This window comes from Endocarpon pusillum, assembly GCF_000464535.1.
Source record: "Endocarpon pusillum Z07020 unplaced genomic scaffold scaffold7164, whole genome shotgun sequence".
NCBI lineage: Eukaryota > Fungi > Ascomycota > Eurotiomycetes > Verrucariales > Verrucariaceae > Endocarpon > Endocarpon pusillum.
Genome location: NW_006916636.1, coordinates 1 through 23216, shown reverse-complemented (window position 1 = coordinate 23216; position 23216 = coordinate 1). Strand labels below are relative to the sequence as shown.

General features: G+C 48.7%; 8 protein-coding genes across 8 annotated transcripts; 4 read left to right on the top strand and 4 right to left on the bottom strand.

Annotated features, from left to right (window-relative positions):
* Nucleotides 1-2000: 2000 nt before the first annotated feature.
* EPUS_04634 (uncharacterized protein) lies at nucleotides 2001-5293 on the bottom strand (the record flags this gene model as incomplete). Its single annotated transcript, XM_007807571.1, has 2 exons — nucleotides 2001-4919; nucleotides 4970-5293. 2 exons carry the CDS (start codon nucleotides 5291-5293, stop codon nucleotides 2001-2003), a joined length of 3243 nt encoding a protein of 1080 aa, XP_007805762.1.
* A 452-nt stretch (nucleotides 5294-5745) lies between these two features.
* On the top strand, nucleotides 5746-6652 carry EPUS_04633 (uncharacterized protein; the record flags this gene model as incomplete). Its single annotated transcript, XM_007807570.1, has 2 exons — nucleotides 5746-6002; nucleotides 6052-6652. 2 exons carry the CDS (start codon nucleotides 5746-5748, stop codon nucleotides 6650-6652), a joined length of 858 nt encoding a protein of 285 aa, XP_007805761.1.
* A 90-nt stretch (nucleotides 6653-6742) lies between these two features.
* On the bottom strand, nucleotides 6743-7528 carry EPUS_04632 (Nuclear cap-binding protein subunit 2; the record flags this gene model as incomplete). The annotated part of the gene is made up of 5 exons (XM_007807569.1): nucleotides 6743-6872; nucleotides 6926-7117; nucleotides 7171-7215; nucleotides 7275-7387; nucleotides 7463-7528. 5 exons carry the CDS (start codon nucleotides 7526-7528, stop codon nucleotides 6743-6745), a joined length of 546 nt encoding a protein of 181 aa, XP_007805760.1.
* Nucleotides 7529-7791: 263 nt separating this feature from the next.
* Nucleotides 7792-10653, top strand: EPUS_04631 (uncharacterized protein; the record flags this gene model as incomplete). The annotated part of the gene is made up of 3 exons (XM_007807568.1): nucleotides 7792-8124; nucleotides 8175-10340; nucleotides 10393-10653. 3 exons carry the CDS (start codon nucleotides 7792-7794, stop codon nucleotides 10651-10653), a joined length of 2760 nt encoding a protein of 919 aa, XP_007805759.1.
* A 5912-nt stretch (nucleotides 10654-16565) lies between these two features.
* EPUS_04630 (uncharacterized protein) lies at nucleotides 16566-17920 on the top strand (the record flags this gene model as incomplete). The annotated part of the gene is made up of 7 exons (XM_007807567.1): nucleotides 16566-16735; nucleotides 16793-16823; nucleotides 16884-17014; nucleotides 17073-17340; nucleotides 17394-17476; nucleotides 17522-17737; nucleotides 17797-17920. The coding sequence occupies 7 exons, from the start codon at nucleotides 16566-16568 to the stop codon at nucleotides 17918-17920; spliced, it is 1023 nt and encodes a 340-aa protein (XP_007805758.1).
* Nucleotides 17921-18567: 647 nt separating this feature from the next.
* Nucleotides 18568-19658, bottom strand: EPUS_04629 (uncharacterized protein; the record flags this gene model as incomplete). The annotated part of the gene is made up of 2 exons (XM_007807566.1): nucleotides 18568-19075; nucleotides 19126-19658. 2 exons carry the CDS (start codon nucleotides 19656-19658, stop codon nucleotides 18568-18570), a joined length of 1041 nt encoding a protein of 346 aa, XP_007805757.1.
* Nucleotides 19659-19681: 23 nt separating this feature from the next.
* Nucleotides 19682-20140, bottom strand: EPUS_04628 (uncharacterized protein; the record flags this gene model as incomplete). The annotated part of the gene is made up of 1 exon (XM_007807565.1): nucleotides 19682-20140. One exon carries the CDS (start codon nucleotides 20138-20140, stop codon nucleotides 19682-19684), a length of 459 nt encoding a protein of 152 aa, XP_007805756.1.
* A 1519-nt stretch (nucleotides 20141-21659) lies between these two features.
* Nucleotides 21660-22742, top strand: EPUS_04627 (uncharacterized protein; the record flags this gene model as incomplete). The annotated part of the gene is made up of 1 exon (XM_007807564.1): nucleotides 21660-22742. The coding sequence occupies one exon, from the start codon at nucleotides 21660-21662 to the stop codon at nucleotides 22740-22742; it is 1083 nt and encodes a 360-aa protein (XP_007805755.1).
* Between the last annotated feature and the right edge of the window lie 474 nt (nucleotides 22743-23216).

Genomic DNA, 23216 nt, shown 5'->3' with positions numbered 1-23216 from the left:
GTCCATTTATATATATATATATATATTTTTCGATTCTTTCCATGTCACTACTGACGTCCAACTTGAATCCCCATGTTCGGTGCCGGCCACCGTGATCAGTAACTACCGTCTTGGACTCGAAAAAACAAGAAGAAGAAGGTAGTGGGGAAAGGTGGGCCCGGTGAGCGTCGATTACTAATTCGTGGAGGAAATGTGGTTTCTATGTTTCGTTACTGAAGTATTACGGGCGGGGGAGGGCTTAGATAATCTGTTAAAAAGCTGGTGCTAGTCATGGACTGGTTCTTGGGGACCATCTTACGATGCTTGGCAAGAAGAAGCCCTCTGAAAGCTATGTCCAAATTACCAGCGATGTGTGCTTAGTTTAAGCCTTACCATAGTACATAATATGATCAGGTTTACTTAGAGATATGTCGCCAAGACATTTGAAATCCAATTATATTACGTTATCTAAGACGTCTTTTTCCCAAATTATGGTCATATGACGCTCGGATTATGGTCCTTAGACGACCTTTATATTAACAGACCATCGGTTAATTTGCCAAGGACTAGTATTAAGGCGTCATGTCGGAGCCCTTGTCCAGGCAGTTACTACTGTAAAGCTTGACTGGAGCACATCCATGACATTCTAGCGAGTTTGGAAAATTACGTTGCATCTTACTAGTTTAAACTTGGCTGTTCTGTATAGATGCTAGCGCTGAGCTACACATTATTTCATTTCCTCCCCTCCCCCGGATTATGTATTGAGTTCTAGTCCCTTTCTTGGAGGGTCAGTGTGGATACTTAGCAGTATCTTGTCTATCTTGCCTATCTTCACCACGAACTACTGATCCTTGCTGGAGACAGGGTTCCTATCGAGCCAGAGCAGGGAAGGGGGGTATTTTCCGGGGGTTTTGCGATGTTAGAGGCATGAGGGTAGTGAAAGCATCCGGGGATAATCGGATTCGGAACGATACGAGGGGTTCCCGGGTTGCTAAACCTGGGTTTCATTTTGCGTCGAGAGATAAAGCAGGGAAGTAGGGTTTCGTTGCATGATTCGGAGTAACTACATTCTGAGTCGAGCACTAAGAGTACGAATGATGAATAACGTAGTAAGGCCTGCGCACGTGGGTGTTGTGCAACCATTCCAGCATTCTGAAATTGGATATTCACCCGATCAAGCAAGTTACAGATCGACCTGTCCTACCTCTACAACCAATCACCATCCCAAACACTCTACTGATACGATTACTTATCAACCCCGGCCTTGGCCCGTGCTACCCAATCCCACGAGATCGGGACACAATGCTTCTCGTTGGTTACTTCATCAATACTCCAGCGCTCCGTGATCCGGAACCGATGGATCGATGGGATCCCCCCTCAATCATCACAGCTACGTCCAAAGTTCGCTTGAGTGCAGCGGCCATTACAGCTGCTTAGAGTCCTCTGGCTCACCCATGAGCTGCTTGAAGTGATGCCTGCGCGTTGTCAAGCAGTTATAGATGCTCATGGCATACACAGCCGACGTTAGATACGCTAGTCCTAATTAAGCGATTTCTGGGCACTCTATCCTTACTACGACAAGGACGGATACAGAGCGTTGCTTGTTTACATAGCGTTTACTAGAGCGAAGCTAACAACAAACTATGTTCCCCTCCCCTAAAGTGGTAAAAGGCAAAGACGTGACACAAATCACACTATCATGTAATATGAACGCAAAACGATGCTAAATCAGGTGAGATCAAGCGAATAGTGTATCAAAATCAGAAATTCTACAGAAATGTGCGTACCACTGTATCTTAACTGTCACCACAACGCGGCTAAAGCCCCTGCAGCATCATTGATACAAATCACTACCGGGTCAGGGTAAGGCAGGCCAAGCTCGATGCAGAAGACCCTCGTCTCTATGCCATGAAAAATGGATGACGATACACCTGATAGACACTTGCGGCAAGAAGCGCAGACGCTACCAGCTCCAGCTCCAACACGAAGGCAAAGAACTTCGGCCATGTACACGTCTGGCCTCATTTTTCCCGAATGACCTCCCCGTCTCCACCGTCCCTGCCGACAGTGACCCAGACCATATCATTTTTGTTGCCACGATCAACCTTCTTGAGTCGCAGACCGGTCCAAACTAGCCTCTCATTTCCCGTCCTTCCCAGCCCTCCCCCCCGAACCCATAGAGCAAATACATCTCGGATCCATGAGAGCTTTTCTTTGACCTGGTTACTCTTGATGATATCTACATATCGCGTCTCCGATCCACCCAAGATCCCAGAGACTGGGACAGTAAACGAACTCCTTCTTTCCATTGATCTGTCCATAAATGTCCCGTACTTGGCAAGGTACTTCGCATCCTCGGGCTGCAAATAGTAAAGGTCCATCATCAGGCTGTGACCGTGGTCTTTGCCAGATCGGTAGAAGAGGAGTTTCGTGTGGTCGGGAAAGTTGAATTGGAACGATCCGTCTCCAAATCCCCACGCCCCGACATTGCCGAAACGCTGGTAGAATCTGATGAATGTCTCTACTCTTGCCTCTTTCGTCTCTTCCGTGTTCATCGCATTCAGGTTGGTCATGTATTTTCCAAATCTATCCAGCAATCCGAGTAATTTTAGCCTCTCAGCCGCATGATCGTCTTTGGCTTGCTGCGAAAGACTCGCAACAACTTCCCTGCCGTCAATCCATTTCCAAGGTCGCGCTTGGTCGTAGTTGAAGTCTTCCGCAGGCACCGATGCTTTCCTGATCCCATCCTTGGCAAACGTTTCGTAGAACTCGACAGGCGTCGCTTGTGGACCTTGTGGAACAATCTGCACTTCCTCTTGACGAGTTCGACGACGGTAATGCTCCCTGGAATTTCTGATTACAACACAACAACTGGATCTTGCGTTATCCATGGAGGATTTGAGAGCAGCGCCTGCAGCACCGTCAGATAGTAGATAACCTATGCCGTATCTTTCCGTATAATCTACCCACTTCTCCACAATCGGATGAGCAGTGGACGGGACTCCACGAAAACGCTTTGTGGATTCTTCGTGAATGCAATCATCGAGTGCAAGGTCGTGGTATATTTCCTGGAGGTTATTCATTACGGAGTCAACTGAAGAGCCAGGTACCGGTGTGGTGATGTCAGTTGGGGCAAAAATGGTGGCCCTCGCAGGAGTAGCAGACAAGCTGCCCACGGCTTTAGCAGTCTCAGCTCTCGACCTTGTTGAAATTAAGAGCGCCTTCTTTGGCTTCAGGTCATTACTACCAATGACCTCCAGTGGCCTGCTGGCAGCTTCTGAGCCAGACGATGATGAAGAGCGAGCTGAAATCTCCTGATCAGCTGTTATCTCTCGGGACAGATTTCGACGTTTAGGCCGTGGTTGGGCTTCTGTACGGTTTGCGGTCGTTGACCTGGCCGGACGCGCTCGAACTGGTCGTTGTTGCTCCTGAGCGGATTCTGCGGTTTGGATCTCTCGCCGATCAGGAACAATCGCGTTCTCGGACGCGTTCTCCACAGCATATTTAGGTGTATCGCGGATCGTAGTGCTGCGCGTGACACGTACACCAGCTCGAACTGGCTGCTCTCGGAGATAACCTTGAGAGTTCTGCGAGGCTGGCTCTGCCGGCCGTGTCTTGATACGAACTGTTTGGCGAGACGACTCCTTCGGCTGAAGTTCCCGCGTCGAATGCGCTCTTCCTTCGCGTGTGGAAGCTACTCGGCTTGTCAGCTGGTTAGGAGCAACCGTGCGGCTGATCGCTCGAGAAGAAAAAGCCTGCTGGCGCTGTTGGGCGGCGAAGCTTTGCACAGGTGCTCTATGTTGCAAGGCTTGCGAAATGCCTGTAGCAAAGGTAGGCGCAGTGGTGGTAGTGGAGACACTGCGCGACGTGAGCGTCTCCGGCAGTGCTTCCGATAAAAGCTGCATGTCTAGCTTATCAGTATTCGATGCTGGCGCCTGTCGACCGCGGATCTTGGGAACGGTCAGAGGCCGTTTCCTGCTGGCATTCCACTCCTCTTTGGCTGCTACAAATTCCTTGTATATTACACCTTCGGGCATTGGGATAGCAGGCGCACACCCATTAGCATTCTCAAGCTCGACCTCAACCATTGCCGAAACATTCACATTTCCACCTACTGCTGGTCTCGACCGGCCTGTGGCCGTTTTGCCAACACCAGAAATTTCGCAGATTGCGGGATGATCTACCCCATACCCTGGCGTGACCTTATCACCCCGAGGATCAGCATGCTCGAGCCAGAGGGGTGGGCTTCTAAGGCAAGAACGGTCGAGCTCCTCCGCTATGGCACCCATCTTAAAAAACTCATGTTCAACCAAGTCGTCCATACCAGGCCGCTCAGTGGGATTCAGATTCAAACACAGCGTCACAAGGTTCTTGGCTTGGTTAGGAATGAAATATTGACAATCTTCCTTCCATTCGTATTGGAGCTGCTTCAGCTTCTCGTAAATTTCGGTTTGTGATTTGGAGGCGAAAGGAGGAGTGCCAATCAGCATGGCATAGCAGATGATTCCGATTGCCCAGGTATCGACCTTGTTGCCATGGCCGTCTAGAGCACCCTTTTTCCCCAGCAACTCTGGAGCAATATAATTAGGCGTGCCGCACATGGTCCTCCTACGCTCTTTGTCGTCCACCACCACCGCAGCAAGGCCGAAATCTCCAATCTTGATGTTCATATGGGAGTCCATAAAGATGTTGCCCATTTTCAAGTCCCTATGAATGACACAGCGTTGATGCATGTATTTTACCCCTCCACAAAGCTGAATCATGTATCGACGAACTTCGGGCAGACTAAGAGACTTTCGATTTTTGACCATATCCATCAAAGAACCGTTGGGGCATAGCTCGAGGACAACGTAAGTATAATTTTCAAAAGCGAACGCACGATAAAATTCGACGATGCTAGGATGGTGCATTTTCGCATGGATTTGCAATTCCGTCCGAAACTGGAGGCTCCGTCAGTATTGAATTTCTTCTACCTGAAGTTGAAATGAACCTTCTCCAATTGTTTCTTCTGCTCCACATGAGACTTGACCACTTTAAGGGCGAATATCTCCGCAGTACGCTCTGATCTACCCTCAAAGCAGACAGCGAACCCTCCCCGGCCAAGTTTCTTCCCAGTTACATATGTGTTTCCTTCTGGCTCTGGCTCTTTGATCACAGCTGCAGGTCGCCATTTTTCGTCGATCTTGTCGGGATTTACGCCAGACTGTGCTGGTTTCGCACGAGTATCGACCTTAGTCTTCTTGACCGCTGTCGGAGGCTTCATTGGTAGGTTGGCTGAACGAGGCGACAGTGCCTCCATGGATGCATACGGCATATCAACAACTGAAGGTAGGTGTGAGAAGGCCAAAGAAGTAATTCGAGTAGAGAAGCAAGTGTGCAATTGCACTCCTTCTTGCCACTTGTATCCAGTCGCAAGAATGGCTGAATTGCAATATGCCGGAGTCCCTCACTCGAATCACAGCATACCGGTTGTCACTTCCATGTAAAGTGCTATGGCGTCTCTAATCCAGCGTCCTTCTTACTGTGAAGGATGTTGAATGGTAATTCTGTGAAGTATTAAGTAGTAGTATTATTGTGCCGGGAAAGTGGCATGTTGACGATATCCCCCTTCTGGACTAGCTTTGAAGATGCCAAGCTCAGGGGTGCTTGGCTTGGGAGCGGCAAGAGCCGGCAGAAAATAATACATACGTAGTAGTCAATTAGTAATGGTGTGTCATTTTTCTATTGAAAGGTAATGCGTCCCTCCGTACAATTTCTCAACATGCCATGAATATTACTGTGGGCGTCCTCGCTCTACAAGGCGCTTTTCGGGAACATCTGCATCTCCTACAAAGGGCGTCAGAGTACATTCTCAAAAATGTGCTTGACGCGAGGCTGGATATCACATTCGTGTTTCATGAAATACGCACTGCAGAAAAATTGTCTCTGTGTGATGCATTAATAATTCCTGGGGGCGAAAGCACTACAATTTCCCTGGTCGCTGCCAGGTCCAATCTCCTGGAGCCTCTCAGAGACTTTGTCAAGTACAAGACTCCTTGGTGTCTCTTTCTTGATTGTCTAACAACGATCTAGGCTTCAGCGCAAACCGACCTGGGGCACCTGCGCTGGTTTGATTTTGTTGGCTGAATCTGCAAATCGAACCAAGCAGGGTGGACAAGAATTGATTGGTGGACTTGATGTCCGTGTCAACCGTAACCACTTTGGTAGACAGGTGGAGAGCTTTGTGGCGGATTTAGATCTTCCATTTCTTCATGGTATAAGCACTGGCACTGACGGCGCCGGTTCAGCCTTCCAAGGCATATTCATTCGAGCTCCGGTGGTTGAGAGAATCCTGCCACATGTCCAAGGGGAGCAGAAAGGGGAGGAACAACGACAAGATACAGTGATTGCTCCATTGCGGCAAGCCGAGGGTGTGGAAGCCAGAAGGGCACTATCGAAAGATGTCGAGGTGCTGGGCTTGCTCCCTGACAGAATCAAGAAAGCCGGCCTCAAAGCTTCCAGTGGCGAGGGCGAAGCGGAAGCGGGTGACATTATTGCTGTTCGTCAAGGGAATGTATTTGGGACCAGTTTTCACCCTGAGTTGACTGGCGACATACGCATTCATGTATGGTGGCTAAGGCAGTTGATGCAACGTGCCGAAGAGTTCGAAAACAGCAGCCTTGCCGACGGCTGATATCAATAGATGAACTTGACTTGATGAAGGCGCACTTGCATTTCAATGTTGTTGCATCGATGAACATTGAAATTTGGAGGGTATCTTCCGCTATCTTCCACGACCGTATTCTTCTTCTTCCTTGATCCGCTCCATCTCGACAGCACGACCAAAACCTCCTCTCCCAGGGTCATATTCGTCTCGATATTCGTCTCGCACTTGGCCTCCAGATTTGCCCCGCCTGATCCCTCATTGTCAGTAAGGCATCGTCTTTATGGAACCGCTCATGCTCACCCGTACTGTCTGCCCTCTTGAAATCCTGGATCTAAATCGGTTCGAATGATCCGTTCGTCCAACTTGGTACCGCCAATATATTTCATACAGTCAAGTGCGTCTTGGTGGGTGTAGTACTCGACGAAGCAAAATCCGCACGGAGTTTTCTGATATCGATCGAGTCCCATTACAAGCCGTTTGATTTCTCCACATCTTGTTGCAGGACAAGTCAGCAACGGTCGTGGAGGACTTGGTAGATAGCTCACTTTGCAAAAAGCTCATGTATTTGCTCCTCTGTGGTGTAGAACGACCTGTAATCACCCTTAGAGCCTGCTGGATCGCGTGAACAAAGGTCAGTGCAACGACGTACAAATTGCCAACGTAGAGGGTAGTGGCATCTTTGAGAGGGTCGGCTGCTTCCTCTTCGCGTCTGTCTTTGCTCTCTCGCTCATCCCTGTCACGATCGAATTTCCGCTTCTTATTCTATATTAGAGCCAGAGAGGTCAGCCCCCCAGACAAGATGAGACGCAAGCTTCAAATGGTCTCAGCCACACGTACTCTTCCTAGATAGTAGGCGCTTGGCTTGTCCAGCCTTTCGACGGTCGTAAGCATAGTTGTGGCCATTGTTGCAGGTTGGTACTTTGTTCTCAAACGGGTGTTGGAGACTGGGATCCACTCCGCAACACTATTCAAGCCGCCCCTACAGGATACACTACTGCAACATGGAATGCGACAATAAAGCAACTGAAACCATTGCAAATTAAGTTTTTTAGCTGGCAGGGTTGGATATATCTACCGATCCCTGGCCGAAATGTCTTAACAGCCAGAAAGACGCGCTCTTAAAGACGCTTGCGACGTGTCCAGCTCCAGCAGTTCGATCAACAATCATGCCGAAAATCATAAGCTATACACCTCCATGGCTATCTAGACCTTCCCCTGGATCACAAGCTTTCATAAGTATTCAGAATCACGATTCGACTCCTTCAAAGCTCCCTTCCCACCTCTCGTCTCCAAGACGTGAGGTCGTTGACCAACCATACTATGGACCACACAGGCTTCTTGCACGACGGGGGACTGAGATCTTTGTGGTCATCGGGAATCAAATACGATGGACAGACTTGGGCATGATAAAGAATGATTGGGAGGAGCAGACATACCATGCGGGTAGCAGAAGCAAGTTGCTGGAGCATCAACATGAAGGCCAGCTTCCCACCTACAGGGTATGCCAGAATGACTGTTCTGTCCCAGGTATTCAGACTGACTTGGACAGGTATTGCTTGCACCTATCTATCAACAAATACGGCAGTTGACAATCTCTCCTTCCGGCAATTTTCTGGCTATCTTGACGGAACATACGATACATGTTGCTATTTTACCAGACGCTTCGCATTTATCAGCTGGGGATGGGTCTCCATTGAAGCTCAAAGTACACCAGCTGGGGCCTACTACACATGTAATACCCCAGTCGCCACTTGTTTCCGCTCTGTGGCACCCACTCGCCTGCAGTACTGCCTCCTCAGACTGCCTGGTGACTATCACAGCAGAAGCTGCCGTCAGGGTCTGGGAGCTTGATCGAAGCAACAACTGGTCTTTTGATAGACCTAGTCTCGCCATTGACTTGCAGAAATTAGTGGATGGCACTTCCTGTGACGAAGATTTTCAACCTTCGGGTTTTGGTAAGAGCAGAGGATTTTCTGCAGATGCCTTCGAGATGGAGGTCTCTGCAGCTTCTTTTGGAGGCAAAGGCCGTGAAGAAGAGGATGGCTGGGCTCCCATGACATTGTGGATTGCCATGAGAAATGCAGACGTGTATGCTCTCTGCCCGCTGCTTCCCTCGAAATGGAGACCTACATCGACTCTGATCCCATCATTATCCACTTCAGTCGTCTCAAAACTAGCGTCCATTCAGGATGATTCCGTTGAGCCGGATGAGAAGCGGGCAGTGGAACAACAATTTGAATGGGTTCAAGAGATTGACGGTGAGGAGCCATTGCCCTCAAGTTCAGACGCAGAACCTTCACTCCCCACACAGACCAGAAGTCGACCAGTGGCCCCGAGCGCAATACCACGACTGCAAGGACCCTTCTTGTTCGACCTTGAAGAGAATGAAGTGGATCTCGATGTCTCCGATGTTCACGTTATAGCAGCAAAAGTCAACGCAGAAGATCTACTTTCAGGCGAAGAAGAGGACTACACGGATCTCGAAGGGCTGATAGAAGATCGTCTATCTAGCACCGTCATATGCCTGGCAACAACAACAGGTAGGGTCCATGTGTGTCTTGATCCCGAAGGTGTATCTGGCCAGTGGCTGCCCCAAACCAGAAAAAGTGCTTTCACCGTCCCTGTTGGCGAGCCAAAGGATCTAATTCTGGTTGAATCCCTGGAGATTGGCAACGGCGAACCCGGCACTGAAAATTGGCCAACGTTCTCGCAAGACCCAATCGCCCCGTACGACTTCTACCTGACTTCGAAGGCACGTGTTGATTATCTATCGTTGTCGTCTTGGGCTTCACGCCTGGAAACAGAGCTACTGTCACCAGCTTCCTCAGATACTGGCCGGGATTTCCGTCTCAAAGTCTTGTGTCGTGACGAAATTATCCTTGCCGAAGAGATACTCGATTGTTCCGACAGCACCAATGAGAAACCTTCGGAGCATCTCTCAAGCGCCTTGATCATGAACAATCCAGAAATCGGCTATTTCCTCCTCACATGCTCTGCATCAGGACCCTACGCTACTACGTTCGATACACCTGACACAACATCGCAGACTGTGATCCTGGCACGCAGAAATGACTCCCTAGGCCCTAACTCTCCCGATGCCCAGTTGGATCTTACCTTGTCGGGCGACACCATTATTGCATCACCTCGAGCCCCATACGAGCCATCGCCTATCTTTTATAAACCTGCAACGACTCTGCTAAAACATTTCTCGTCGGCCAACGTACCTCAACGACACAGAGCAGCACTGAAGCAAGAGATTCGTCTCAGTCCGAGCACCTTAGATATCATGACGGCAGCACATCGGATATTGTCATCCCAAACATCGCAGTTAGAACAAGCTGCTGCAGAGCTCTTTCGCAGATGTGACAGACTGAGAGAGGAGCTTGGGGATCAAGTAAGACAAATGGCCGAACTCTCAGAACGGATCCAACGCAATGACACATCAGTGGAGACCGAACACGGTGATCGTAACAGCCGCTGTGAACACAGGATTGCAAAGGCTAGAGACAGGCAGCAGAGCTTGAGCGAGCGATACGAGGCTTTGAGACGAAAAGTCGGTCGTGCAACTGCTGGTACGAGGGAGTTAAGCACCAAGGAAAAGGCTTGGATGAGCGAAATCACGAATCTGGCAACTACGTTTGGTGTTGATTCCGAAATGGAAGTCGATGTGCCAGAGGCACAAACCGACAAACCAGTTGCTAGCAGGTTCGAAGTGGTAAGTGTTAACGTCCACTCTCTATGTAACAAATTTACTAATCAGCTGTCAGGTTCTGGATCTCGCAGAATCCCTTCTTGCCGAAGCAGGAGAAGTCCAGAAATCCCAAGGACCCGATTCCCCATCACCTCAAAAAGGCAGCAGCTTACTTCGCACCACCTCGAATGCTTCGTCAGTTTCACGAATGTCCAATTTAGGCGTGCCGCCCAAGCTACAGAAGGCTAAGATTGAGGAAGCTATGTATATGGTTGAGAGAGAGGCAGCTGTTATCAGTTCGGTTATGACGAGATTAGAGAGATTAAATGGGCATTGAGCATTGCGATGCTTTGCATCACGTTGCATGCTGTTGTTGCTGAAACAGCTGTGTTGGTTGTTCTGATTTGCGTGCAAGAGAAAAGCCTGCATTTGAGCAAGGCGTCTTGGGCATAGCAGAGCGAAGCTTGCATTCAACTACTACTAGTACTGTTACTACCACACTTGTTCTATATGGTCCAAGATCATATTCAATACATCTTTAGTGGCATCGTCATGCCAGGCCTTGAGGGTGTTGCCTCCCATAACCCCCTCCCCCTATTTTTTTCCCCTTTCAAGCCACGAAAGATGTGATTCGATATAGATAGCTACTAGTGTTCGAGCAGGCGCTGGACCCTTCCCTCAATCAGCCAGCAAGCCAGCCAAGGGGGGCGCCACCGAGGAGCTCCGTTTCATCTTACGAACAAGGGTTCGGTGACATTCCATCCCGGAAACAATCATCAAACGATGAGCCCAACTCCAACCAAAAATTTAATAACACCAACAAAACGAAATGTGGGTGAGTGGCTGGCCTGGAAACTGGGGGCCAACCAGATAGTAATGACTAATGCCGTCGTGTGGGTGTGCTGTGTGTCACGAATTTAGCTACATTACTAGCTGGTTGCCCAAGTACCAGGGGTGGCATATGTAGTACGTAGTAGCATGTACCAAGGTAGAGTACCTATTGAAGTTACTACTGTCCCGATCCAACTCCTGTTCAGGAGAGAGCAGGGGCTTAGTGATGAGGCTCAGGCAGGTGTGGAATTGCAACATGGGTTGAGTACTACGAAAGGAGGACTATGAAAATATTTGGAAAATGCAACTCGCTTGTCTAGAGTAAGAGATTCATGTACTCGTCTTCAAGTTTCAGTTGTTCCTGAGTGCCCAAGTCTTGATCATGAACTTTATTGGCGCCAAGAGCTTTTCCCACTTTCGTGCTAGCGTGTCTATCCCTGACCGGACGAACGCAGCCCTAAAGTCGGGGCCTGGGCGGCAAGGTTGCGATCGAGGAGCGTCCTCGATCTCACGAACTCTCTCAACTTTTCTCTTCTATCCTCTAATTATCGGCCCAGCGGTGGCGGCATGCAACAAGCGCAAGTATTGCCTGCAGTAGGGGTTCATACCTTCACTCTCACCCACGGACAATTAGCAGATGTGTGCCGAGGACTAGTCAAGGTGGAATCGAAAGGAAAAATCACAAACATCCCCAGCATCCCCAGCAGCACAGCGTTTGACGGTTTCCTGGAATAATTATAGAAGCTTGATCGATCGGTACGTCAACGACGTTAGTTAGTGCAATTGCACATCGTCGTGGAAAGCTTTTGGTCTCAAGATGTACGAAAATGGTGGTCAGAGTTATCTTTTATTCGGATTCTGTTGTAGACCTCCAAGGGTACGTTGCCAGGCATAGACTCGGACAAGAGAAGAGTATACCCGGCTACATGGAGGATGGAAGGGGTGAATGGACATCACCTGGATATGCGGCTGGCTCTCATTGGTATTTTCTACTTGTCGATCAACATTGCGGTACTCTCATTGCCCACTACCCACCGTCACTGATGGGGTAATGGGGGTTTGCCAGGAGTGATCGAGGCTGCCAGGATTAGATACCGTCATGTTTATCCATAGAGTGCATAGGTAGATCTTTCATAGGATTGTCTGAGCTCCTGGCAGCAATCTATTTTCTTTATCCTGTTTGCGTCCAATCGAGCAGACGTCTCGCATATAGAGAGGTACTTTCGCCCTCAGCGGACCGGACCGCGGGAGCAATGTCACTACTATACCTGCGGGACCGGAAGTGCGGAGTACGTCAATAATGTGGAGTGCATACGGGGTACATCGTACATTGTGCATGCCTCTGGATGATAGTGTGTAACAGCTAATTACGTAGTAAGCGGTAAGCTAGAGCAAGGGTGGGCCCCGGTGTATGAAGTGCGCTGCTAACCAGGACTTTATTTGAGAAGGAAAGCATGTCGCATGGAGGAGGAGGCCTGTACTTCAGTATTGAATGTAGTAATGATTAGTACCACTACTCGGTCAGTTAGGTTGGATTTATCCTTTACTCGGTGTGTGAGGGCCTCAAATTGCCCTCGGGCAGTGCGGAAGGACGGAAGACGTGCATCAGAAAATGTCACACGAGATTGGCAAGATCAAGATCTATTACGTAGCTGTTTGGAAAATCAAGTGGTCTGACTTGCAGGTTCGTTTATGAAGAGTCTGAATCCTGGGACATTCCATGATTGGGCAGGAGGTGGAGCAAACAATGCCGGCATTGCGGAGCCTAGGACCTGCAAGGGGAGGTGTCGCACGAGCACCCATCGGGGACAAGCAGAGATCCCAGTATATTGTGTGAAGGACAGGACTGGGTAGCTGGTGACATTGCTCCGTCTACGTCTGCCCAGTATCCATGTCAGACCGGGAGTGTGGTACTTGGTACTATGTGAGACGTGCGCCGGCGTTTCAGAGAAAAGACTAAAAAAGGCCAGGGGTATCCTGGATCGTGTGAACCATTTCGTCTCCCTATTAAAGTCAAGTTATGAAACTGTTGAGATGTTAAAGTGGTACGTCCAGGTCATATTCACATGAAAGTTCATTTCGACCATCCTGTCACAGTGCAGCATTCGGCTTGTGTCGGGAAAGGCATGTTTGAGCACCATATCCAGGAGGTTGTTAGTCGCAGTATTGCGCTCTTCGTCATTACTGACATAACTACACTCCAATAAAGTCGCATAGTATTCGAACAAGGCAATATCATTGAGCGCAAGCTCTTTACAGACTCTTACTTCATCAAGAGACCAATCGGTCGAAGATGGCTGTAAGATGCCGAATCGTCTGCCATCCCTCTTCAGGCAATCAGTATGTGAAATCGGTCCCTATGGACTTCCGGTAGGCTATGGCTGGCGTGGTGTAGACTCGTGGAATTTTCTTAGAAGCAAGAGTTGAACCCCAAATCTGCTCTGGCAATTCAATGATTCGAGACAGGTGAAGTAATCCTCTCCCTCGCACCAAGGCCTGCAGTAGACACACTTGGCTTTGCATAGTCCAAGACAGCCAAGTCCTCTGTGGCAATCGTAACTATACAGGTGATCATCGAAAGGTGGAGACAAGTGGAATGGCGAGACCTCCTTGGAAAAGACCTTGGTAGCACAGTTATTCAAGTGCTCAATCTCGACTTGATGGGTCCTTGCCACGTCCACGGTCCTCCACTGTTTCCCCATGGCAGGGTATCCATCAAACCAAATGAACCAAATTTAGCGCCGATTTGGTTCATTTGATTCATTTGTCAAACGAGTCAAATCTTAATAAGCAATAGTTTTGTTAGGATAACTGTCAAGAATTTCCATCTCGCAAAAGGAGTCCGCCAAGACTTTTTATTTTTGCAACAAGTTTAAGCCAATATACAACTTTTCTGCCAAGACTCAATTTGGGTTAATTTGACAAACGTGATTTGATTTGATTGTGATTTAATTTGATTGGGATTTGATTTGACTAGATACACTGCCCCATGGAACAATGCCGAAAAGTCATTCTTCTTCCAACAGTCATATAGATATCTATATGATTATAAACTCGTTCCAGAGATTGCGCTTCGATTCCCAATAAAGACTTGATAGTGTTCGCTATCCATCAGAATATAATGAACCATGAACACAGCAGGCCTTGAAGAGGCTGTCATAACCTCCTAGTAGATTGACCAATAGCTGCTTCCAATTGCTTGTCATCTTCTCGAACGTGGCGGTCACCATATGGAGAACCCCTCCTGTTGACAATGTGTCCCGATCTTTTACATGGAGATCTTTCTTCCATGTTGAGAATTGATTGCACACCCTCAACAACCTCGTACACATCGTCAGACAAGGAATATTTTGTTTCCTCCCCAAGATGCTACTCATCACTTCCAACTATATGCTTGATTGAGTCCCGGAATATTTCCTCCGCCAGGAGATAGCGACTGAGTCCGACCTAAAAGCTGGCGTCGTCACAGATGTCCGGCCAAAGATCATGAAGCGAACTTGCCCATCCGTCAACTTTTCAACGGATTGATCTCAAGGAGATCGTAGTAATCTGCGTAGAAGACTACCTCTGCTAGGAAGGTAGTTCACCTTTTCAAGCTTGCCTTCGGGATTCAATCCAGGGGTCATGCCATATATCATGCTCAGAAGAACTTTATGTATTTTCGGAAAATAGGCGACAATCTGCTGGTGATTAAGTGGGTCCATCGTCGGCCAGTGCCAGCGAACCCTGGATCTTTCTGGTATGATTTGCGTGTACGGGTTCTGAAACCTGTGATACAGCGATGTTTGTATCTCGAATGATCGCCTTAATCAGCTTCGTGTCCATGGTCAAGGCTGAAGCTGAAGATCATCCCAGAAGAAAGTTCTGAGTGGTGCCGGCTCGTTGCTTGAATCAGAGCCTCTGTGAAGTTCTCCTTCACAATGTATTCTGTGGTATAGGTTAGATAGGCAAGCTCAAGCCTAGGAAAATGATTAGCGTATGCTTCCTAGCCGGCTTGGAGACCCAACATTCGTCTGCAGGTAAGGGACACCCTCATCACAATCGAGCAACAAGACCGCCTCAAGATGACTGATGGGTTGAAGGCCTCCAGCAGCTATGGACGGGTTTTCCCACCTGGTAGAGAACATGGCCTTAGAGAACTTTGAACGCTCACCAGGCACTCTTCTGTGAACCAGGAGAGCGTGCGGAGGTTGGTTTGAGAAGCGTAGAGCCGCGTAAAACTAATTCGCATCTACATCGCGAAGGTCGTCTGGCCATGATTTCACGAAAGTACAGCCCCCATGTTTGCGGTACTCTAAGAAAATGTAGGAAGAGAGTAATCACGAACGAGGCGAAAGATAAATACATGGTAGATAGAATTTGATGAGTAGGTCGACAGACATATCACAATGCGCCATACCATCTTCAGTTGCAAACACTTGCACAAGATTGAGTTGTGAACATTACGTTCAGTGAGATAGACGCATTCTGTCTCCGACTATGTTTCATTCTCTGCTAGGGTAAGCACGGCTCTAGCCTACAAGTTAAGAGAGATTCAAGAAGAACATCATCACTTCCAAAATGTAAGATGTGAAAGGGCGAAGTAGAAGGTCTGTACGCAGAGTGATAGTAGCAGCAGTAGAAGCAGAAGCAGAAGAAGAGACACCCGTGACTCAAACCAGGAATTTAGCAAACCTGAGATTGCCACGGCTATGAGCTCATCCCCTTGATTGATCATGGAAAGTGGTTGGGCTCCCTATGAATGCGAGCATGGGGAGGAAAGATACTCACCCAGCCATGCAACAGGGAGATGCTGAAGAAGAGAATAGACAGGCTAAACGCATCTGGGATTCTGATCATGACGTGACTGCCATCATCAGAGTATACTAGATTTTGTGGGATTGAAATGCGTAGAAACATGAAGCGATTCGCTGAGTCCTAGTGTGTCCATTTGAATCAAATCGAGTCATTGAACTGAGCCAACCAAATCAAATTCTTGGCAAATAAACCAAATCCGTGCAAGACTTTTGAAATTTGACAAACTTCAAGTTGAATTGGTCAAATGGAAGTCTTGGCGGAAAGTAAATTATTTTGAAATATTCTCACCTATTTTTGATGGAAAAAAAGGTCTTGGCAGACTCTCTTTGTGAGATGGATTTACAAAAAGGCAGTACTCTTGATTGTTGTGTCATCCCCCAAGGACTTATGCACAGTAGAAGCCCTCACCTACAAGTCCAGTGAGTCAAATAATGCTGCTGGCAGACGAAGAAGAGCGGGGGGCTACGCAAGGTTAATCAGCTGCCCCGCATCAAGATGAACCCGTACTGTATCCCTCATTGCTGTAGCACAAAATGCCTTGAAGCTTCGCTCTTCCATCATATCGTTCTTGTACATGTGATACTTTGTACAATCACTTCTACTTTCGTACCAATTACGGCAATGAAGCATCTCGAAATCAAACCTGGGGAGAAGCCTCCTACCCGTGACTTTCCCACCGAAAAGGGGTTCTCCAATGCCAATCTCCAACCAGCAGAAGTCAAAGTTCATCCTTCAGGGTCCGGTGATGAAAATGCGAGCATCTTCTTCGTCGGCACGGCGACCACGATCTTGTCAGCTACTCTTGGTGTGCTGTCGTTGGAGGGCCGCTAATTACGACGGGTGACCAGAGAATGGGAGGGCATTCGCGTCATGACAGATGTGCACCCAGTCACTCCAATTGAACCCGGAAAGCCGGATCACTAACAGCATACTCTTCAGCCCAACTTTCTCCACGCCGGTGACCACGTCCATCTCGGTCCAGGTGTGACAGGTACCAGAAAGACCAACCCCGCCATTGACCTTCACGATCTACCCAACATCGACCTAGTTCTTCTTTCTCATTACCATGCGTAGGCCTGTTCTTCTATAACCCTTTATCATATGTAGCCAGGGCTAAGGTGTCACAAGCGATCACTTCGATCAGAAGGTGGAGGAGTCTCTCCGTCGAGACCTCCCCATAATCACCACACCACACGCCGCATCCCATCTGAAAGGCAAAGGCGAAGGTGAAGCCTTTACAGAAGTCTACGATCTAGACTTCTACAATAATATGCTAGTAGATGTGAAGAAAGATGGGGCCCAACCAGGAAAGAGTCCAGCAATCAAGGTCACCGGCATGCCAGGGAAGCATGTGCCTTCTGGCGTCCTGGGGTCGTTGAATGACCTAGTCAACGCCGTAGGCTCAGGCAACGGGTTCAGTAGGGCCCATTGTGTGCTGACTCATGAAAGGTCCCTCCAACCAACGGCTGGATGGTCGAACTCGGATACAACACAAGCGGGGGATCAGACGACAGCTTCAAATGCGGCTACAGGTGTGCCGAACCTTCCATCAAATCAATATTGCTGACAAGGTGTAGGATTTACATATCCGGCGACACCCTAATGGTCGATGAGCTGAAGGAGATCCCAGAACGCTACAAGGGCCAGAACATCGACCTCATGCTCATCCATCTCGGCGGCACGACTGTCCCTTCGCCTTCCGTGCCACTGCTGATGATAACGATGGATGCGAAGCAAGGGCTTGAGCTGGTGAGGTTAATCAATCCGGATCTGACGATTCCGATACATTACGAGTATGTCTCCGATTCACCATTAGAGACGTGGCACTGGTGTGCTAACAGGCTCTCTTCAGTGATTATGACGTTTTCCTATCGCCGTTGTCGGATTTCAAGAAGGCAATGGAGGATGCAGGGTTGAGTAGCAAGGTGGTTTATTTGGATCGGAAAGACCAATACAAATTCCAAGTGAAGCAGTGATTTAGTGACCGTATAAACGACAACATGAAAAGCAAAGGATCAATTCATTCTCAAGCAGCTGTCTTTTATCACTATTCGTATTTTAACTGGCGCTTTTCAAGCCTTGTCATCGGCCACTATTCGAGGCACTTGAATGCGTTGTTGCGATCCTATGGTATTCTACCTAGTACTACTCTAAAGTGTCCCGTACCTCGTAGATCTTACTCAAGGGCATAAAGAAGTTTGCAGAAAGGATAGTCAAAAGTATCCAACTGTGTAAAATAATTATGAATAGAAGATGCTCAAGCAGGCTGGCGAAAGCTATCTTCCTCACTCTAGGACGGTGTCAGAGTTCCCGTCTTCATCGCCGCCTTCCCGGTCTTCTCCCAACGCTTCTGTAGACCGGATGTCACGTGATATCTAGATTCTCCTGATTAGTCAGCAACGTTCGACAGCTTCACCTATGCCTACAGTTGGACCCATCTCTGCCGAAAGCTATGCTAGGACTGTCTTTTGATCTCACGAGCACTCGATAAGAATATTGCTATTTCTGCCAGTTAAGTGACAAAGCCGGTAGCCGAAGTCGTTGAGAACGTCGAAGTGACCTTCTTCGGGTAAATTCATGTCAGATAGAGCTTGAGAAAGGTGACGAAAATTCATCGACGGAGTTAGGGCTTTCGTCGAGAGTGCTGATCTGAGGCCACACCAGACACAATGTCAGTGGACTCAGCTGTATAGGCATCATCTTGAGTTGCAGACTCAGACTGCTGAGGTCCTTCGTCATGAACTTGAGTTTGTCCTTGTTCCGGATCAAGAGCCGTACCTGAGGATACATCTCTGTCGGCAGTATCGTCATTCTGTTCACGAGGGACAAAATTGCGTGCTGCAACACAATAATTGCAGACTCTGAGCTCACAGTTCGAGCACTCATTCAGGTAGAATGGCAAGACGTGGCCACAAGCGCCTTGACAGCGCCCCCCATATGGCGAGTTCTCGAATACTGTGTGCTCGCAGATTGGATTACCCTCTTCATCGAATATATACTCCTGCCAGTCCGGACGATCATCATGCCAGTCATCCTCATCCCTGTCGAGATTGCCGTTGCCGACTCCGCAGTCGTGGCTATCGTAAGGACTATATCCACAGACGTAGCAAAAGTCATGTTCACAGAGGCAGCTGTTGCCTCAGTCAGTCGCGATCCCATTGAAAGGCTGTTACATACTTACGTCATGTGATTGCAACCGAAATCCTTCTCGATGAGATTACCACAGCTACTACACTGCTTCCAGCTTTCAGAGGTGCTCAGCTGTAATAGCTTCTGGCGATCAGTATCGGGCGGGCACCCAGTTTCGTGATCGCTTTTGCTAGCTTTACACTCTCGACAGGTCTCTTCTATACAGCTGGTACACGTGCTGTACCTTGCATCTTCTCGGAACTCCTTAGAGTCAATATATTGCAGACACTTGGCGCAATATGTGCAATGCACGGAGGTCCACTCCGGAAGAACAGCAAAGTATCTGTCCAATAACTTATCCGCCAACAGGTGGTATATTTCTTCGATGGGTAACGGGTGCTTACAGGCACAATGAAGAGGGAAGTTTGCCTCACACCGGATTGAAAGCTCGAGCGCTGCGTTGATGCAATCGCGGCAATAGATGCATCCGCATTGGAGCTGAACGTAGTTGTCGGCTGGCAGGTCACCCACTGATTCCCAGCAGATGATGCATTGATGATTCTCCGTGGCTCTCAAGCCCGCCATGCCTTGATCATCAGGCTCTGCATCTAACTGGTCTTGCCCTCCTCGGCCTGCTCATGACGCTGTTCATTCAGGACTTCTTCGTGCTCATGCCAAGTATGAGGTACTCGATGCTCCGTGACCCAAACATCAGCCGTTTGTGCCACCCCTTGTTCTTCTTGGTTAATTCGTTCATGCAACATTTCGTCCGTGGGTAGGCTTCGGCCTGATGCAGCAACGACGCTTTCCGTCGGTCGATCGCCTGAAGCAACTTCGTCTAGGAGACTGCTTTCGTGGGTTGTTTCATGATCTGTAGAGGGGGGCTTTGTTACGTTCTTTGATCCGTCGTATTCACGCTCATTCTCGGGTTCGAATGTTCCAAGAGAAGAATGAGACATGGCTATGGTAGTGGAAAGAATATCATCTGAGCAGGATGGCTCTTCTGTGTAGGTTGGTAGAACCACTGATTCCTCGCTCGAGCTTGCAACGTCACAGTTGGTGGCCATATCGAAAGTGATTGATGCTGTAATCGGCTTCGTGGAGGCTTGAGTGGTTGTGAAATGTGCACAGAGCTGAGAAGTCAGAAGCTGGATTTCTCCTTGATGCAGGACTCGCAGATTCTTGTAAGGGAAGAGACCCGTCAAGGATCACAGATTCATATTGTGAAGTGATATCAGCTAAATATATAATTTCAGCAAACACTTTTCAAGCTCGTGTGGTGGCACGAGGACTTTGAAACTGCAATACAGAGAGAACGCTTTTGGAGACAACCATTCCTTGAGCAATTTGCGCTGATGGTACTGGCTAAGGAGTCTTGAAGTAATGTCAGTTCACGGTACAGTCTCGTTCGAACGAAGCGCTTCGAAACACAGGTATTGCAACGTGATGCTTCTACCATGATGGCCAGGCCAGGCAACTTCCATATGTGCATGCACGGTAGGGGCCCTATGACGGCCAGAACACGTATAGCAAAGGAAAGACTGCTATATATAAGCAGCATGCCGTGCACGGCGCAGCTGGTAGCACGATGCTCGACCTGCGCTGGCGTCCTATATCAGAGGAATCCCATCCTGAGGTGCCCTAGAATGAGCCGCTAATGACCATGTCCTCTTCTCGGATCAAAAATACTTCGAATTGGGCTGAGGCTGAGCCTAGATAGGCTGTCTCGTAGCGGATAAGCCATGCAACTCGAGAGAAGATATCAGGCTGCCTGGAACAGTCTGCAGAAGATTAAGGACAAAGTCTCTGCACATTTGGTTGATTTGGATAAGAACATATAACCCCAAAAGACAAGAACAATTAACCGGAATTGAGAAGCGACCGATCTGGCGATATTTGCATGGTTGTCGTAGATGGAATGATAGGACTTTTGAGGGAGAACGCACGTATCGGGAATTGCGTTCAAAGGTAGCTATGTACAAGCTCTAGTCGCATTTACCAGACATTGAATCAAATATGCTCATGCAATAACAAATGCCATCCGGTTTGCACGGCCCAAACAGCTCTATGCTTGCTCGTGTAGAAATAGAAGGACAGCAAACAATGCATGCTAGCTGTAATGAATGGACACACAGTAAGTATACACATGCACAAGTGGACATGTAAGGTAAATGACATCCCATAGTGTTGGTGTAGCGCCATGTGATAGGCCTCAAATTTGGCAAATCATTGGGGATGGAGACACGAAAGATGTGCAATTACCTTGCTCCACTCAATGTCTCGGACTCACCGACGTACTGCCATAGTCAAGAAGGGCGATTGAAAATGGCGCAATTGACCGTCGTAAGGTAACTGAAATTCTGGGTACCTGAAGCATGGTACGCCAATTGAAGGGCAGAGACGGATCTTCTTGGTGAAGAGGACCCACTTCATGATAGTTTTACACCATGCTCCAGAATAAATATTGTTCTCGCTTTGATGATTCTTCTTCGCATTATTCCACGTTTTTGCCATTTCGACCTACCTCAATATATATTTTATCAGCCTTTGTCAAGAATCACAACTTCAGTAATTCCAAGAACGGAAATGTCGTGGCCTTCCGCATCATCAGATTCAATCGCTTCTGAAAGCTCGCAGCAAGAAATAGCAGTGGCAGAGCCCCAGACGTGGGGTCATCGTGGCGCTGGTCATGGTATCGATGAGAGAGATTGGTTCGGCGCCTTCTACGTTCCGCGCAATGACCCTACCTCTATTACCCCGGAATGGCCACCGAGCGCTCGAGAGGAATCCGAATCTGTGGCTCAATATAGCACTGAGGAACAGTTGCAGAGTTGTATCTCTTGTGGTACGCCCACACAAGAACTACAGCAGCTGAGTTGCGGCCATCTCTGGGGTCGTGCTTGCTTGATAGCAAGGATCGAGCTTGCCTTGCAGGGCTTTGGACTCAACTGGCCTGCCCGTTGCTGCCAAAAAATCGACGATGACGAGATGAAGAGTTTGGCGCCATTTCTCGGAGAAAGCGTTGTTCAAATGTATTTGAACAAGTACGAAGAGATGGAGACACCAAGAGATCAGCGGATATATTGCGCCAATCCTCGCTGCTCGGTTTTTCTTGGCCAGCGAGGGACGGGTGTCCACTTGGACGCTTGCCTCGAATGCGGCACATCTACTTGTCTCGCCTGTGGGAACATGGAACCGCTGCATGACCACGATGAGTGCCCCTCGGAAACGACAAGAGTATCCCATCAGGAATTGATCAATTCTGGAAAATTGCAGCAGTGCCCAGGCTGCCCTGAGGTCGTGGAATTACGAGAAGCATGCAACCACATAACGTTAGAATCCAGAAGTGCTTTAGACGACTTCGCTGACCGTATTTTAGGTGTCTATGTGGTACTGAATTTTGCTTCTCGTGCGGACAATTCTGGAGAACGTGTTACTGCGCCTTATATCCCGGCGGTGAAAACGAGGCTGAGGAGGGCCAGCAAGATGAGGCGGCCGAGGCAGCAGAAGAGGCCTTCGCAGCCGCTCGGGCAACTTGTCTGCATCCAATGTTCAACAACGCGACAAGACAGACGCGGTGTGAGTACTGTGGCCACTCATCGGGAGTTCGGATGTACAGGTGTGCGCGATGCAGGACGACTGCTTGTTATGACTGCTATGATCGATTGAACATTTTTGCGATAGGGGCATCGGCATTGAGGCAGGAGGCAGCCCTATGGCGAGCGAATATTGACCGGCAGGATGAATTGGGAGACTGATCGGGGAATGGTCGCTGAAGTTTTCGTCCTTCTTGTATTGTTTGCCATCTCGTATATAGGCCGGACATTTATCATAGCAGCGCTTGTCCACAGGCAGTGCTTAACGAGATCCATATTCCCTCATCACCTACCATCCACCCACTGCTCAGCGCTCCCAGGTGATTTGTGGGTGAGCGCTGCATGATCCTGCCTCGCGATAGCCTCTGGTTGGTGGTCTCTACTATGGCATCTCAGCGCCATCAAGTTCGATCGAGAAGAGGTGGAGATTTCCATATTGGATCTTCTATCCCCTACATCCTCCCTGAAAGCAAGCCAACCTTGATGGCCCTGATTAGCGAATCGGCCTAGCCCCTGTAGCACTCCCGGCGGGCCGAGCTGCTAGTGG